General features: G+C 40.5%; 1 protein-coding gene across 4 annotated transcripts in view; it reads left to right on the forward strand.

Moving 5' to 3' along the window:
• UCKL1 (uridine-cytidine kinase 1 like 1) overlaps nt 1-15,183 on the forward strand; it is a 41,565-nt gene that overhangs the window by 5,202 nt on the left and 21,180 nt on the right. For 3 of the 4 annotated variants that reach the window (XM_063459460.1, XM_063459461.1, XM_063459458.1), the window contains exons 2-7: nt 208-392; nt 1,454-1,560; nt 9,708-9,878; nt 11,059-11,130; nt 12,056-12,245; nt 12,740-12,801. In XM_063459460.1, the coding sequence (XP_063315530.1) occupies nt 208-392; nt 1,454-1,560; nt 9,708-9,878; nt 11,059-11,130; nt 12,056-12,245; nt 12,740-12,801 (787 nt within the window). Of the gene's footprint in view, nt 1-207; nt 393-1,453; nt 1,561-9,707; nt 9,879-11,058; nt 11,131-12,055; nt 12,246-12,739; nt 12,802-13,460; nt 13,478-15,183 lie in introns of all 4 variants that reach the window. The other variant, XM_063459459.1, reaches the window with a different exon arrangement.

Here is a 15,183-nt window from a genome sequence, read left to right on the forward strand (position 1 = left end):
CAAAGTCTTGGATTTAGTTACCCATTTACATAATAAAGCTCTCTCACCCCTTGCCTGTAAATCTCATGAGTGGCATTACACTGCAACTTGCCACCCAACTCCACGGAACTATGACCTTAATGCATGCGCCAAGCAAGAAAGACTGTATATTAAGTGTTTGTCTCACTCCTTTTCATTTTACTTCTCTTTCACCCCTATTGCCAACAGCCCAGATGCCACCCACAGCCTGTTGCCCCCAGCCAGCTCTGTACGCAGCCCACGCAGACGGACAACCAGCCAGAGCAAGTCGGAACCTCCCCTACTGAGGACTAGCAAAAGGACCATATACACCGCTGGCCGTCCACCTTGGTATAATGAGCATGGAACCCAATCCAAGGAGGCCTTTGTTATTGGTGAGCATATGATAAATACTGCGTTCACTGAATTGATATGGTTCGTACCTTTTCTACAACACCTATCACTCTCAGACAGCCTTACCAAGGGCTGACTGCTTGATACTGCCCTCAATCCATTCTTCATCTCAGTGGGGTTTATTCAGTATCTTTTTTTTCTCTCTCCATTACCCTTTGGTGAGTGAAAATTAGCTCTGGTGTGAGTGCCATGGACCCTCCAGGCTTACAGTGGCTAGTATCTTTTAAAGTTGGCTAGCATAGAATTTGAAATTCTAGAAATAAATTGACTATACGGTCTCTTCTCCTCTCGCACGTGTATGGTTTATCCCTCTCTTTCTCTCTTGTGTATGATTATACATACAGATGACTGTGTGTTCTCTCTCTCTCTCTCTCTTCGATTCCCGTTAATTAGCAGCTCACTGTCAGTCTTTTGTCTGAGCGACACTTGCTGTCATTAGTGAGGTGATCCACAGCGCATAGACTTTACCTAGCGGGATAGAGTACGCTGCCGCACCACATCTCTTGGGAAGCGTTTCGATTTCTTGAATGAGTCACAGGTGACACAAGCTGTGTATTGAATCTGAATTCACTGTGATTTTTTTTTTTTTTTTTTTTTATAATTTTCCTACTTCGGTCAGTCTCCATCTATTTGGGTTTACCAGAAGGTAGACCCCCAGTAGAGAGAGAACTACAACTACCAAGATACTTTGCCAACACTGCTTATATCCCTTTCTAACTCTATAGTAAAAACAACCGTTTTCTATAGTCTCTGATTTAATACTTTATCTGTGTGCATGGCAATGAGGCAATTGATAATGTAGAAGTGATGCGGGATTGGAGGATGTGCAGTGTGTGTTCGTGCGTGATTCTGCCATGCAGGTGAACACGTCTCTGCATTTGTGGCTCTGGACACATAATCTAAGCTCTGCCTCGAGGAATACCAAATCAGAGGCCACAGAAAAGTAATTTCTATGTCAAGGTAAATCAGTTTGCTCCCAAGTTATGGTGCTGTGTGTCTCCATTGCTTTTATAAACCTGATATGTCTCCTTCTGTATTTCAGGGCTGGGAGGTGGCAGTGCATCCGGTAAAACGACAGTTGCCAGAATGATTATTGAAGCTCTAGATGTGCCCTGGGTGGTTCTCCTGTCGATGGATGCCTTCTACAAAGTATGTTGAGCTGTCACTGTTTGTTCTATGCTGTATCTGCATGGATCTAGACTCTGTGTGTTCTGTACGGTATGTATACTGGATCTAGACTCTGTGTGTTCTGTACGGTATGTATACTGGATCTAGAATCAGTGTGCTCTGTATGGTATGTTTACTAGATCTAGAACCAGTGTGCTTTGTACGGCATAAATACTAGATCTAGAACCAGTGTGCTTTGTACGGCATAAATACTAGATCTAGAACCAGTGTGTGCTTTGTATGGCATAAATACTGGATCTAGAACCAGTGTGCTTTGTACGGCATAAATACGGGATCTAGAACCAGTGTGCTTTGTACGGCATAAATACGGGATCTAGAACCAGTGTGCTTTGTACGGCATAAATACTGGATCTAGAACCAGTGTGCTTTGTACGGCATAAATACTGGATCTAGAACCAGTGTGCTTTGTACGGCATAAATACTGGATCTAGAACCAGTGTGCTTTGTACGGCATAAATACTGGATCTAGAACCAGTGTGCTTTGTACGGCATAAATACTGGATCTAGAACCAGTGTGCTTTGTACGGCATAAATACTGGATCTAGAACCAGTGTGCTTTGTACGGCATAAATACTGGATCTAGAACCAGTGTGCTCTGTACGGTATGTTTACTGGATCTATAACCAGTGTGCTCTGTACGGTATGTTTACTGGATCTATAACCAGTGTGCTCTGTGCTGTATATAAAGCTGACCTAGAACCAGTGTGCTCTGTGCTCTGTCATGTAAATGCAACACATTTAGAAATAGTCAAAAGTTTTCAAATTCATGTGTTCTTGCTGTTTGTGCACAAGCTCTAGAACTGGAATGTTGCATTTATGAAGTATCTCTTGTCTTCAAATCTTGGAGTATATCTCACTATACAATGGGCCCTGGTAAAATCCGTCCTAAATAAGTACAGACTATAATGAGAGTATATTTGTAGATCTAAAGGCGGTCTTTTCCTTTTACATGGCTGTCCTCCCACGTGTGTCTCTCAAGGCTATTTTGTAGCCGTCATTGATCTTACAAGTCCAATCAGTGCAATGCCGTAACCTAGAGCACTGCGGAAACTTCATTTGTCGTTTTATTACATTCAAAGACGCAACGGATCTTTTGAAGCTTAGAGCAAGAACGAAAAGGTCTATTGTACCCACAGGACTGTTTACTAAAGTGAGAATTCAGAGTAAATTTCAAATTTAAGGCCAAAGTAGCTGAGCTGAAAGCATCATTGACATAGAGATTTTTTTAGTTCGTCTATATTTACCTTAATTGTTGAATTCACTGAAATCCTCCCTTAAGTAAATAACCCTGCAAATGACCAGAATTTAAAGAGCACTCTAATTAAACAGTGAACACCTCTCTTGTATATGTCTCATTCCAACTTACATTACTAGGGAAAATGTATTCATACTTACCGTAATTTTCTTTTCCTGGCTATTTTTCCTGGCCGCATTTAACATATGGGTTAGCTCCTCCCTCCAGCCAATAGGACAGGAAAAACAATTAAAGAATTAAATTATCCCTGAGGTATAAGAGATCCCAGAAGACTAGGTTCCTCAGTCTAGTAGCAAGCTGATCCGACATAATAAAAATGGGTGGGCAACCCAAATGCTGCCATGAAAAATAGCCAGGAAAAGAAAATTACGGTAAGTATGAATACATTTTCCCTATTCCTGGCTAATCATGGCAGCATTTAAAATATGGGGAATACCCACGCAGTAAATACCACAGGGAGGGAATAGATGCTCATAAATATTTATTTGCTTTGCGAAGCACAAGAGTTTAGGACCGAAAGGCCAAATTGCAGACTAGAATCTGAAGAAACATCCAGTTTGTAATGACTAATAAACGTCCCAATAGAAGACCAATTAGCAGCTCTGGAAATGCTCTCTGGTGATACTCCAGACTCTGCAGCCCATGAAGTGGCAATCGACCTGGTAGAGTGTGCCCTTATATTCTTTGGAACGGGAGCTCCTCGGACCTTATAAGCCCTTGAAATAATGGAGACAGTCCAGGAACGGAGAGTAGAAACAGAGGCCGCTTCGCCCTTATGGGAGCCCCCAGGGACAATGAAGAGTTGAGGAGACTTCCTCCATGCCTTAGACCGTTGAATGTAAATCAGAAGACACCTCTTAAGGTCCAGCATGTGACACTTTTCTTCCATCTCGTCCGACGGATTCTGAAAGTAGACTGGAAGAATGATCTCTTGGTTCAGGTGGAAAGGAGAGACCACCTTAGGCAGAAATTCCGGTCTGGGACGGAGAACGACCTTGTCATGATAGAAAGTGGTATAAGGTTCTTCTACCGAAATACCTCTTATGTCCGCCATTCTTCTAGCTGAAACCAATGCCAATAGAAGCATGGTCTTTTGAGTCAGGAATCTCTGGTGGTGATGAACTATTGGCACATGGAAGTAAGCGTCCTTCAGATCTACTGAAATTAGCCAATCTCCTTGACGTACCATCGGTATGATAGAGCGAAGAGATTCCATCCTGAATTTTCTCACCCTCAAGTGAATATTGAGATGATGTAAGTCCAGAATGGGTCTCCACTTTCCTCCAGGTTTCTTCACTAGGAAGAGAGGGGAATAGAAGCCCTGAAACATTTGTCTGTCTGGAACAGGAACAATGACCCTTTGATGTAGAAGATCTCCAGTGTACTTAATTAACGCTTTTCTTTTTTGTGAATTCAGGGGCAAACTGGTCCTTATGAATCTTGATCGGGGAATGTCCATAAACTCCAGAGAATAGCCTACTGTAATTATGGACTTCACCCATAAGTCTGGGATCTCTGCCCAAACCCTTTGGAAATGCATAAGTCTTCCTCCTACCAAAGGTGTTTGGGCGTAGTAACCTTCAGAATTGCTTGGAAGGACGAAAGGAAGAGGTGTTAGGCTGGTTTGACCACTTCTCCAGGAGTTAGGTCTGTAGTATTCACGACCTGGCCTATAAGCCTTACTGTCTCTATAGGAAGGGTGTTCCCTATATGAACGACGTTCAAGAGGAGGTCTTCTTGGACGTCTATCTTGCGGAAGCAGAACCTGCTTGACATCGAGTGCTCTCTTGATGGCTTCTTCAAGGGGTTTCCCAAACAATACCTCACCCGAAAAAGGAAGGGAACATAAGTTATGTTTTGAGGCCATATCAGCCCCCCATGATCTGAGCCACAGTGCACGTCTGGCTGCAACCGAGAATGCCATAACCTTCGACATGACTTTAATTATATCCTTAGAGGCTTCTAAGAGCCATTCACTGGCTAGTCTGACTTCCCTTAAGGAATCTGCAATGTGTTGTCTTCTGACCCCTTTGTCCAAATCCTCTTCTATGTCCATGATCCATTCTCTCATAGCTCTGGACATAGCAGAAATAGAAACCGCAGGGTGACATCCAGTACCTGCTTCTAAAAAACATTTTGAAATGTCAGCATCAATTCTTTTCTCCATAGGGTCTCTCAGTGAAGCATTGGAATCTATCAGGAGAATAGAACGTTTAGCCACCTTAACTGAGGCATCAACCTTTGGGTTAGAGGTCCAAAGTCTGGAATCCTCCTCACGTATGAGGTATAATTTTTGCAGACGATTTTGCAAAGAAAGTCTCTTTTCTGGAGTCTTCCATTCATTACTTATAAGATCCTTAATGGACCTGTGTACCGGAAATGAAGGTTTCCTTTTACTGAGATCCCCGAAGTGTTTGTCCGCTGCTGAGGTTTCTAGCACCTCGTCAGGTAGTTCCAGTGTTCTTCTCACGAGAGAGATCAAACGCTCTATTGCTTTAGAGTCTAGGGGGCAGGAGTATTCCTCATCACTGGAAGACATCTGTTCAAAGTTCAGGGAACCTGAATCCTGTCCGAAATCTTCGTCTGAAGAATCGTGATTTTCATGGGGATATTCACATCTAGGACGTTTGCCTTTGTGTGATTCAGCAATGCCTTCCGCCACTGCTAGTTTTATCCATGAGGCTATATCCTGGGCAGAGGTGGATGCTTGTGGAGGCTGCTGGAATTCAGATTCTCCTGCAACTCGAGTCAAACCTCTTTTGCATAGCCTGCAGTTATCCAAACGTCTGGAGCCACATCCAATGCAGGCTGCCGGTTTATCCCTTCTCCTAGAAGGAGATCTAGGGCCTGTCCGGTCTTGAGGGCTGAAATTACAGAAGTCAAGAGACTGTACCCTCTATTGCACTCTTTTTATTATGGAAAAAATACATAAATCAATGCTCACCTATGACCTAGAATCGCCGATTTAGCTGAAGTGGGAGAGTGATCCATTATAAGAACACAAGTTCAGGCTGAGAGAAAAAAAAAAGATTGAGGAAAGGATATTTTAACAGAAAAAAAAACATTTATACCAAAGGTATCCTGGAAAGGGAAAAAAGTAATAAATAAATACCTGCAGAGAGAGGGAGCTTGATTCCCAGAGAGCAGTAAGTATTTCTTGAGGGATTTGAATTTCGCAAAATTTAAACCGCACTTTTCCCTTTAAATAGAAAAGGCGCGCTGTGCCTTTAATCGCGCATGCGCGATACGCCGCGAGCACCCGGAGACGCCATTTTTGATACTGACGAACAAAGGGCTACTCGCGTCCACTTAATATTGTGCATGTGCGGGCGTCCTGGTCCGCCAAACCAGAAATCTGGCCCCAGAATATGAAGATTCACCTGCAGGAACAGGCATTCAGCAGCTCTCAGGAGGATGCCAGAGGAACACTAACTACTCTGGCTACCAGGGGTCCCCAGCTACTAGGAGGTGGGTTGCATGTACCTGGTCTTCACATAGAGTAAGGCTGAAGGACATAGCCAGGTGAGCATAAAAAAAAAAAAATATCCTTGTAATAAATACAAGCTGTCCTGTCTGGCTAGGAGGACAGGAAAAAAAGACTGAGGAACCTAGTCTTCTGGGATCTCTTATACCTCAGGGATAATTGAATTCTTTAATTGTTTTTCCTGTCCTATTGGCTGGAGGGAGGAGCTAACCCATATGTTAAATGCTGCCATGGTTAGCCAGGAAATATTCATAACGGAAAAACAAGTAGTGGAATAGCGCTGTGTTTGTGTAGGGAAGGCAGCACACCTAAACGGGTAAGTCTCTCTCCTAAAAACCCAAAAGGAATAATAGAAATACAGAATAGGGTGCGCCAAGGGTTTGGGAATCAGAATAACTTTAAGTAAAACAAATAAAAGAAAACAGAATATACACTGTCCTGTGATAGTATAAAATCGTGTATATAAAATGAACAAACAAAAGGCCTTTGACAGGGTCGGGTGGGGATTTATGATGGGAGTTTTGAAGGAAATGGGTATAGATGGCCGGATGTTGACAGCGATAGGTTCTGTTTATCAAAATCCGATGGCGAGGGTGGTGGGTATAGACTTATGCTCAGATTGGTTTCCATTAAAAAAATGGCACCCGACAAGGGTGCCCGTTGTCACCAATATTATATATTCTATCTATGGAAGCTCTTGCAATTAGAATAAGAGAGAACCCTGATATTAGGGGGGTACCAACCCCTGATAGAGATCTAAAAATTAGCATGTATGCAGATGACACTATTCTGGCTCTTACAGATCCTACTAAATCGGTCAATAATTTGATGATGGAAATAGAAGCATACAGCAATATTTCAAATTATAAGATAAATACAGAAAAAACAATAGTGATGTTTAAAAATTGTATTAAAGAGTGGAAGAATGAATTTATAAAGACATATGGTTTTACGGATGCTAATGGTAGCTTTGAATACTTCGGAGTACTAATATCGGATAATATAGAAAAAATGGTAGAGCTTAATTTTACAAGGCTTTTGAAATCCACTGGGATATCATTAAAAAGTGGAATCATTTGTTTTTTAGTTGGATGGGAAGAATAAACATAATAAATGCGTATATAGTTCCAAGACGGACCTACTTTTTTTAGAATGGTTCCCTTAAAAATTCCCTTACCATGGTTGGAGATAATACAAAGGCTATTTAAGAATTTTATTTGGAAAGGGAAAAAGCCTTGGATTAGTTTAGACCAATTAATGAATACTATAGGGCAAGGAGGGGTAAACTTCCCAAATATTATAAGTCATTATGAAGCCACTATTATATACCATACCCAGTTATTGGGCAAAAGAGATTCTGAAAAAACTGGCTGGTTTGGACTAGAGACCCAATCATTGAATAGGAAGGAACTAATTAAGTATCTTTGGCAACCCAAGAATACTGGGAAGGAAGTTAAAAATATAATTTTAAATCATTTATTTAACAATTGGTTTACGATAAGGAGAAAACTAAAAATTCTGGGTAATATTTTTGGCTTTATGGAGATAGAATTATTGGAGGCTTTAATGCCCGACTTAAAAATAGATTCCTGGAAAGATCGGAATATTCAAACAATGGATGATATAATAATAATAATAAGGGATAAAATGAAAGATTTTTTTAACTCTGTCTAAAGAATTTAGCCTTCCTCAAGTAGAGGCCTTCTGGTATCTAAGAATAAAGTCTTTTGTAGGGAAATCTCTTGATAAGGGTAATACAACAAGCAGTGGTCTCATAAAGCAAATTTTTGGAAGTGAAAGTCCTAGGAAAAATATGGCTAACTGCTATGCTTTGATAAGGACATAATGTCTAAACAAATAAAAAGATGGGAAAAGGAATGGAACTTAAAAATTGATTTCACGATCTGGGGTAATATGATTTTAAAGGTAAAAAAATAATAATTCATAATACGATTTTGTTTGAGACGCATTATAAAATATGCTATCGTTGGTATTTAGTGCCAAGTAGACTAAACAGAATTGATCATAATGAGTCTGACATTTGTTGGAGATGTGGGAGTGAAATTGGAAGCTTTATCCACATTCGGTGGAGTTGCAAATTAATTAAGAAACCATGGGATGAGGTTTTCAGAAGATTATATGTCTGGGATAAAATTTTGATAGATCAATCTCCAACTTCGGCGCTTCTACATCTCCACTGGCCTGATATATCATTATATCAACAATTTTTAACTATTAATTCTTTCATGGCAGGGAAGATTCTGATAGCAAGAAGCTGGAAAAATTATATGGTAATTGATTGTAAACATTGGGAGAAACAGCTGTTGTCTCAGATCAAGAATGAGATAGTTATATATAGGGGGAACGATAATGTACAGAAATATGAGATGGGAATAAAGTGCTTACAGATTCTAGAAGACTATGAGTAGTTCACTAATTCACTTCCGATTTTTGAGATGGTAAAGAATAAGAGATCTATATAATGTATCCTACGGATGCTGTGTCCTTATCCCACTCTTTCTGTGTATGAATGGCGTATGTTAAAAGTAATTGTATAGATTGAATGTTAGATATTTATTGTTGTTGTTTTTTGTTTTTTTATTTTGGTATGAGATATTTGTAAATTATTCTTGCCTAAAATCAAATAAAGATTTATAATAAAAAAAAAAAAATGAACAAACAAAAAGTCCAGAATAAAATATAATAGTATGGATAAGTCTGTAAGGGTTTGCCTGTATCTTCAGGTTAGTGTACCATCCAAGTGTTCAGAATCCAGAAATATAAAAGAGAGAATTAAAAAACTCCAATAGTGAAATATGTATAAAATAAGATAAAAACTTGAATAAAAAGAAATCCAAATGGCCTACTCACATGTGATAGAGCTAAAACCAGCTCTAGTATAAAGTGCTTGCAGTGGATTTGATCCCCCACTTCAGGGATATTGGTGGAAGATATTGACCAGCAGATGTCTTATATGCAGGATATATGTGAAAATAAAAAAGTGCAAAGATAGTACTGCCTGTATAAAATAAATTAAACCAGGAGTGAAAATAAATAGGTTGTACTCCCATTTACCTGAGCAGATAGTCCGCTCAGTGTAATCAGCATAGGTGGTATAATCCCCACCTGGGATACTTTGTGAGGTCCTCACTGGAAAGATAAACTGGATGCCAGGTAACAAAAGAAAAAAGGTATATGGTACAAATATTGGTTGTAAAAATGACCAAAACCTTTATTTTAACAAAAACAGTAATAAAATAGACCCATAACGCGTTTCACCCACAATGGGCTTTTTCAAGTGGTAATCAAAGGCCCTTGTTCTACTTGCTCTGAAACTCTAACTTGCTCAGTTTTTCCTAAATCTCACAGGTACTGACACAAGAGCAACAGATTCAGGCTGCCAATAACGATTTCAACTTCGACCACCCGGATGCCTTTGATTTTGAACTGATTATCAGTACATTGAAGAAGCTGAAACAAGGAAAAAGTGTCAAAATCCCAACCTATGACTTCACTACACACAGCCGCCAGAAGGAGTGGGTGAGACAAGGCACTGGGGCACAAGCAGAGGGGGGCATGTTTGGCGTAGTAAAGGTGAGGTAAATGAATAGGAAAGAAGTTAACATGAATCTGTAAGGTATGCATTGGCTGCCTTAAAGGATCACATTAGGGTCAGGAACACAAACATGTATTCCTGACCCTATAGTGTTAAAACCACCATCTAGCCCCCTGGGCCCCTCATGCCTCCATAAATATAGTAAAAATCTTACTGTATTCAAGCCTTAGGATGTAAGTCTGCATGCTGTTAGACTCAGAAAAACAAGCAGTCTGCTGACATCATCAGAAGATGTGGCCTGATCCAATCACAATGCTTCCCCATAGGATTGGCTGAGACTGACAAGGAGTCAGATCAGGGGCAGAGCCAGCATGATTCAAACACAGCCCTGGCCAATCAGCATCTTCTCCTAGAGATGAATTGAATCAATGAATCTCTATGAGGAAAGTTCAGTGTCTGCATGCAGAGGGTGGAGATACTGAATGTTTGGATGCATTTTAGGCAGCCATGACCTAGGAAGGATCTCTAACAGCCATCTGAGGAGTGGCCAGTGAAGTTATCACTAGGCTGTAATGTAAACACTGCATTTTCTCTGAAAAGACAGTGTTTACAGCAAAAAGCCTGAATGTAATGATTCTACTCAACAGTACAAATTCAGTAATCTGTAGTTGTTCTGGTCACTATAGTGTCCCTTTAATAGCATTTTCCTACCCAGAATACTTAGCTGCAGCATAAGTACTCTGTACTGAAGTGATCTCTGGACAAAACCGATGTACTGCCTTGTTAGAGGTGCGTAATTATAGTGTTGCCAACTCTGCTGAATTCATGGTTTAATGATTGCCATTACTTAGTAAATCGCATAAAAGATGTATCCTGCAGGGTAGCGCTAGTCTAAATTCATCCTTGCAAAAGAGGTGGGAAGGGGCTTATTTGGAACGTTGAAGATGTAGCATGACTTGGCTACTTCACATGAGATGCAATTAGATCCCAACATTATAATAGCTGCACAAATTACTCATGCACATCGAGATTATCTGCTGGGCCAGGTAGAGATGTGAGTGTCAGGGTAGGAAGTTATACAGAATGCCAGTTTTACATAAATTGACTAGGATGGCATCACGTTGCCCTGCTAAACAATAACAGAAACTTTTCTTCTCCCCCCAGAAAACCCTGTACGGCGCCAATGTGATCATATTTGAAGGGATTATGGCATTTGCGCACACTGAACTCTTGAAGGTGAGCATTTGTGGAGTGAGGCTGTGAGCAAATCGTCTCTGCTTAGAGGCATCGTCCTTCCATATGCAGAGGATCAACAGGGTTGGAAAAGGCCCATATCTGCTACCTTCTCCTTTACATGTGAAGTCTGCCCTTCTTGCCCTTTTTATGATGTGCTCTGTTGTGCAACAGTGGGCAAAAGAGTCATTCCCTTTCGTAATAGACTGCACACTGATACCAGACCTTAGCACTTTACTCGTTGGCTTACCGGGTTATTAGAGATCATTGGACATTGCACGTTGTCACAATTGTACTGTCTCCATCAGAGCTATTGTTGTGCCAGTGTTTGGGTGGGTGACCTAATCTCTGTTCATCTCAATCCATGGCAGTATCACTTAATTAAAACACCTAAGGCCCATAAACATTGCAACTCGAGTTTACATGAAATGTCTTAATATCTTGTGGCAGCAGAGGGGCGGGGCTTCGCAAACCGGGGGAGTTTGGGTTTTGGCAAACCACTTTAAAAAGGAGAGACTGGCACTGTAATAAGGTCACTATCAAACTATGGGGTCAATAATTTCTGACTTAAAATAAAAAAAAGTAGAAGTAAGACAGTATACCTTTTAGTATACTAAAGACATTTTCTACATTGGGTACACAGGGATATGTATATATATCGGCATACTCACCAGGGGTGGGATGTGTGTATATATTTTTTTGCTGTTTTAAGTCACCCCAGGTGGTCTGTTTAGGTTTCCTTTGACACAGTAACTTTTTGTTATTTGGAGCATTTTTGTTGAATATTAAAATGATAAAGGATTCTTGTAGAGGAAACAGCGTTAAATTAATGTCCGTGGTGCAACAAGGGTATGTAATAACATGGTTTCACCCTCGTATGAGGCTGCGCTCCATTACTGCAAGGAATTAGCTACTCCTATCCCCACAGCTGTTGGATATGAAGATTTTCGTGGACACAGACTCTGATATCCGCTTGGTGAGGAGACTTCGCAGGGACATCTCAGAGCGTGGACGTGAAATTGAAGGGGTCTTAAAGCAGTACCACACCTTTGTGAAGCCTGCATTTGACCAGCACATCCAGCCAACCATGCGCCTGGCAGACATTGTGGTGCCCAGAGGTATGGGAAGAGAGTCTGATGGCAATTATTACCTCTCCTCACCTCATTTTATCTAATTTTATCTTCACTAACTCCCCGTCCATAAAGCTTCCCTCCTTTTAACTCTCCACCTCTTTCCTGCATTGATCTGCCCACCCCCCCCCCCACTTCTCCAATTACCAAAACACAGCATTTTAAGGGACAGTCTCCACCATGTGATGTTAACACAGCATTTTACAGTTTGCTGGGAGCTACGTTAAACCAATGAGGGTAACCAGGAGATTATCAGATACATTGCATATCTAGGAAACATTCTGATTTAGTCACATTGCTCCTCTGTCCCGAAAAGCATGAATAATAACAGAACAGATTAAAAGTATTCTTTATCAGTCCTCTGTTATATCAATCTCTCCTTGATACTGTTACGGTTAGTCCATATTTTCCTACTCCATTCCCTAATCTTTTGTAGATTCCAGTATCGTTCCCATTTTAGCATTCTTCTTCCTCTGTTTCAGGCAGTGGGAATACTGTGGCAATTGATCTGATTGTACAGCATGTACACAGCCAACTGGAGGAGGTGAGTGACTGATAATCCTATTGTCTACACTCCCAATCCTTAGAGACTCCTATATTCCAGTGCTCCATCCCAACCCGAACCCCAGAGACTAATTTCCCCCCAGCACTCCATCTCACCTCGTTCCCTAGAGATTTCTCTCTCCCAGAACTCCATCCCAGCCTGATCCTCAGATACTTCCTTTCAATTAATCCTGATCCAAACCTGATACCTAGAGACTCCAATCCCCCTACACCTGATCCAGGTCTGGTCTGCAATGAACCCATTTTCAATCTGTTACGAGAGTTGCTACATTTCCTTCCCAGCACCATTGTAATCCGTGTTTGATATGTTACGCAAGAGTAGGAGTGATCCTGCAGCTCGTCCACAAAAAGGTTGAATCTTCTGCGAAACATTGTGTAATTGGCGAGAGGTGGATACATAGAACCACCTTCATGCTGAGAATTAGGAAAAATAACTTGAGGCATTTCGGGGTGGCAGTAGGAAGAGAATTATTAGGAGATATGTGGGTTCATTTGGTTCCTGTTCTGGTGCAGAAGTTAACTTTCAGCTTAGGGTACTTTATAGTGTATTATACAGAATGTTAAAGGGTCCACTAGCTAGTCTGTCCGTCCAGCCATACATACACCTTACACTGTGTGTGTCTTTTTCCTCTGCTGCAGAGGGAGCTAAGTGTCAGGTAAGAGATTTTCCTTGCTGTCAACTTTGGGTGGTGACTGGTTAATAACCGATCCATGGAGTGAGACTGATGTTTTCTGTTAACTAGAGAGTCGTGGCTAAACTTCTATTAACCCGTTTGCTGCCATGTGGGCAATCAGTGTATACACACAAATGGATATTTACCAAAGTGTGAACTGTTTTAGATTCTTAGGTCAGCCATCGAATCTGCATGCCCAATCACTCAGAATTCATTTTGAATTCCTGACAATTCACACCGTAGTGAGTAACCATTACAGTGAAATCTCAGTTTCATATTTAAAACTTTGCCAAAACGCCTCCTTGGATGTCAGCTGTGGAGCTAACGGAAGTGGCAGGGGCACGGGACTAGCGCACGCTGCCTCCCGCCTTCACAATGAACTGTACTACAGCTCAGTGCAAAGCATAGTGAAGCTGCTTGACTGCACTCGCAGATCTAACACACAAGCCTCTGATCAATTCCCCAGCTCAGACTGAACGTCTGTGCAGGGGGAAGGGGGAGGGTTTGCAGGGGCTGCAGACAGCAAATCTGCAGCTTTTGCAAGAGTTTTTTTATTTTTTTTTTTGTTTGTTTTTTCATATATCCTCAAAGTAAAAACGCAGGAAAAATGCATGTATGTTTTCTTTGGGGTAAATGTACTAAATTGTTAATACACATTGCAATGGAGCGTTCCCTTAACGTTTTAGATCTACTTTCATTTCCTGTAACTATTTTTACTTAATGTCTATCTATTTCGAGCAGGCAAAGGCCTCAATTTAATAATTTTAGTTAAGATTTTCAAATGATCAGTGATCACAATCTATCGAATTATCATTATAAACTTTAATGGTGATTTCTGTAGATAAATAATTTGAAAAGCTGGTCTAACAGAATTAAATCAATGCTATAGTTTAAAAAAAGCTGCATTTTATTTATTTTCTGGCTTGGCTCCTACCTTTTTTCTTTTAGTATTGGATCTCTGTTTTCACATGAAAAGGTTAGAGAGCCCACAGTTGGCTTAATATAAATGGCTTTTAAATAAATAAAAATATATATATACATATCACACTGATGAAAATGCTGATGTGCCTGTATATGTAGAATGTGTGCATTCTACCACAACAGGAAACCCAGCAATTCAAAGAAATCGGGTAATGAAAACTACAGGCAGAGTAATAACGAGAAAACTCTAACTGACCGGCACCAGATCAAAGGACATTGTGTCACCTCAAAAATACTTTTTAATATACTTATCATTTCTTCAAGTAATGGAAAGAAATAGATTTTTTTTTTTTTAAATGAAGTATAAATAAATTAGAAAAAGTCATCCCTACCATGTGACCGGATCCTTCAGCCATATACGTACACCTTGGGTCAGACTGTATTTGAAAACCGATCGTTAGTCTCTATGGTCTTCCCTGTTCATGTGCAGGGAGTGAAGCTGGGAAGACCATAGAGTCTAACGATCTGTTTTTAAACACTGTCCGACCCACTGTGCATAGGGATGAGTTTCTCTTTTTTTTTTTTTTTTAACATTTTATTTATATTTATTTTTTAATCTATTTCCTATCAACACTGGATTAAAGGATTATTATATTTAAAATAGTTTGAGGTGACAAATGCTGAGAGCCCACAAATAGGGACATATGAGCTACAGTCCAGTTTTGTTTCTGACTCCTAATTAGGTGCTGACTGAAGTAATTTTTTTA

The sequence above is a fragment of the Pelobates fuscus genome, chromosome 6, assembly GCF_036172605.1.
Source record: "Pelobates fuscus isolate aPelFus1 chromosome 6, aPelFus1.pri, whole genome shotgun sequence".
Lineage (NCBI taxonomy): Eukaryota > Metazoa > Chordata > Amphibia > Anura > Pelobatidae > Pelobates > Pelobates fuscus.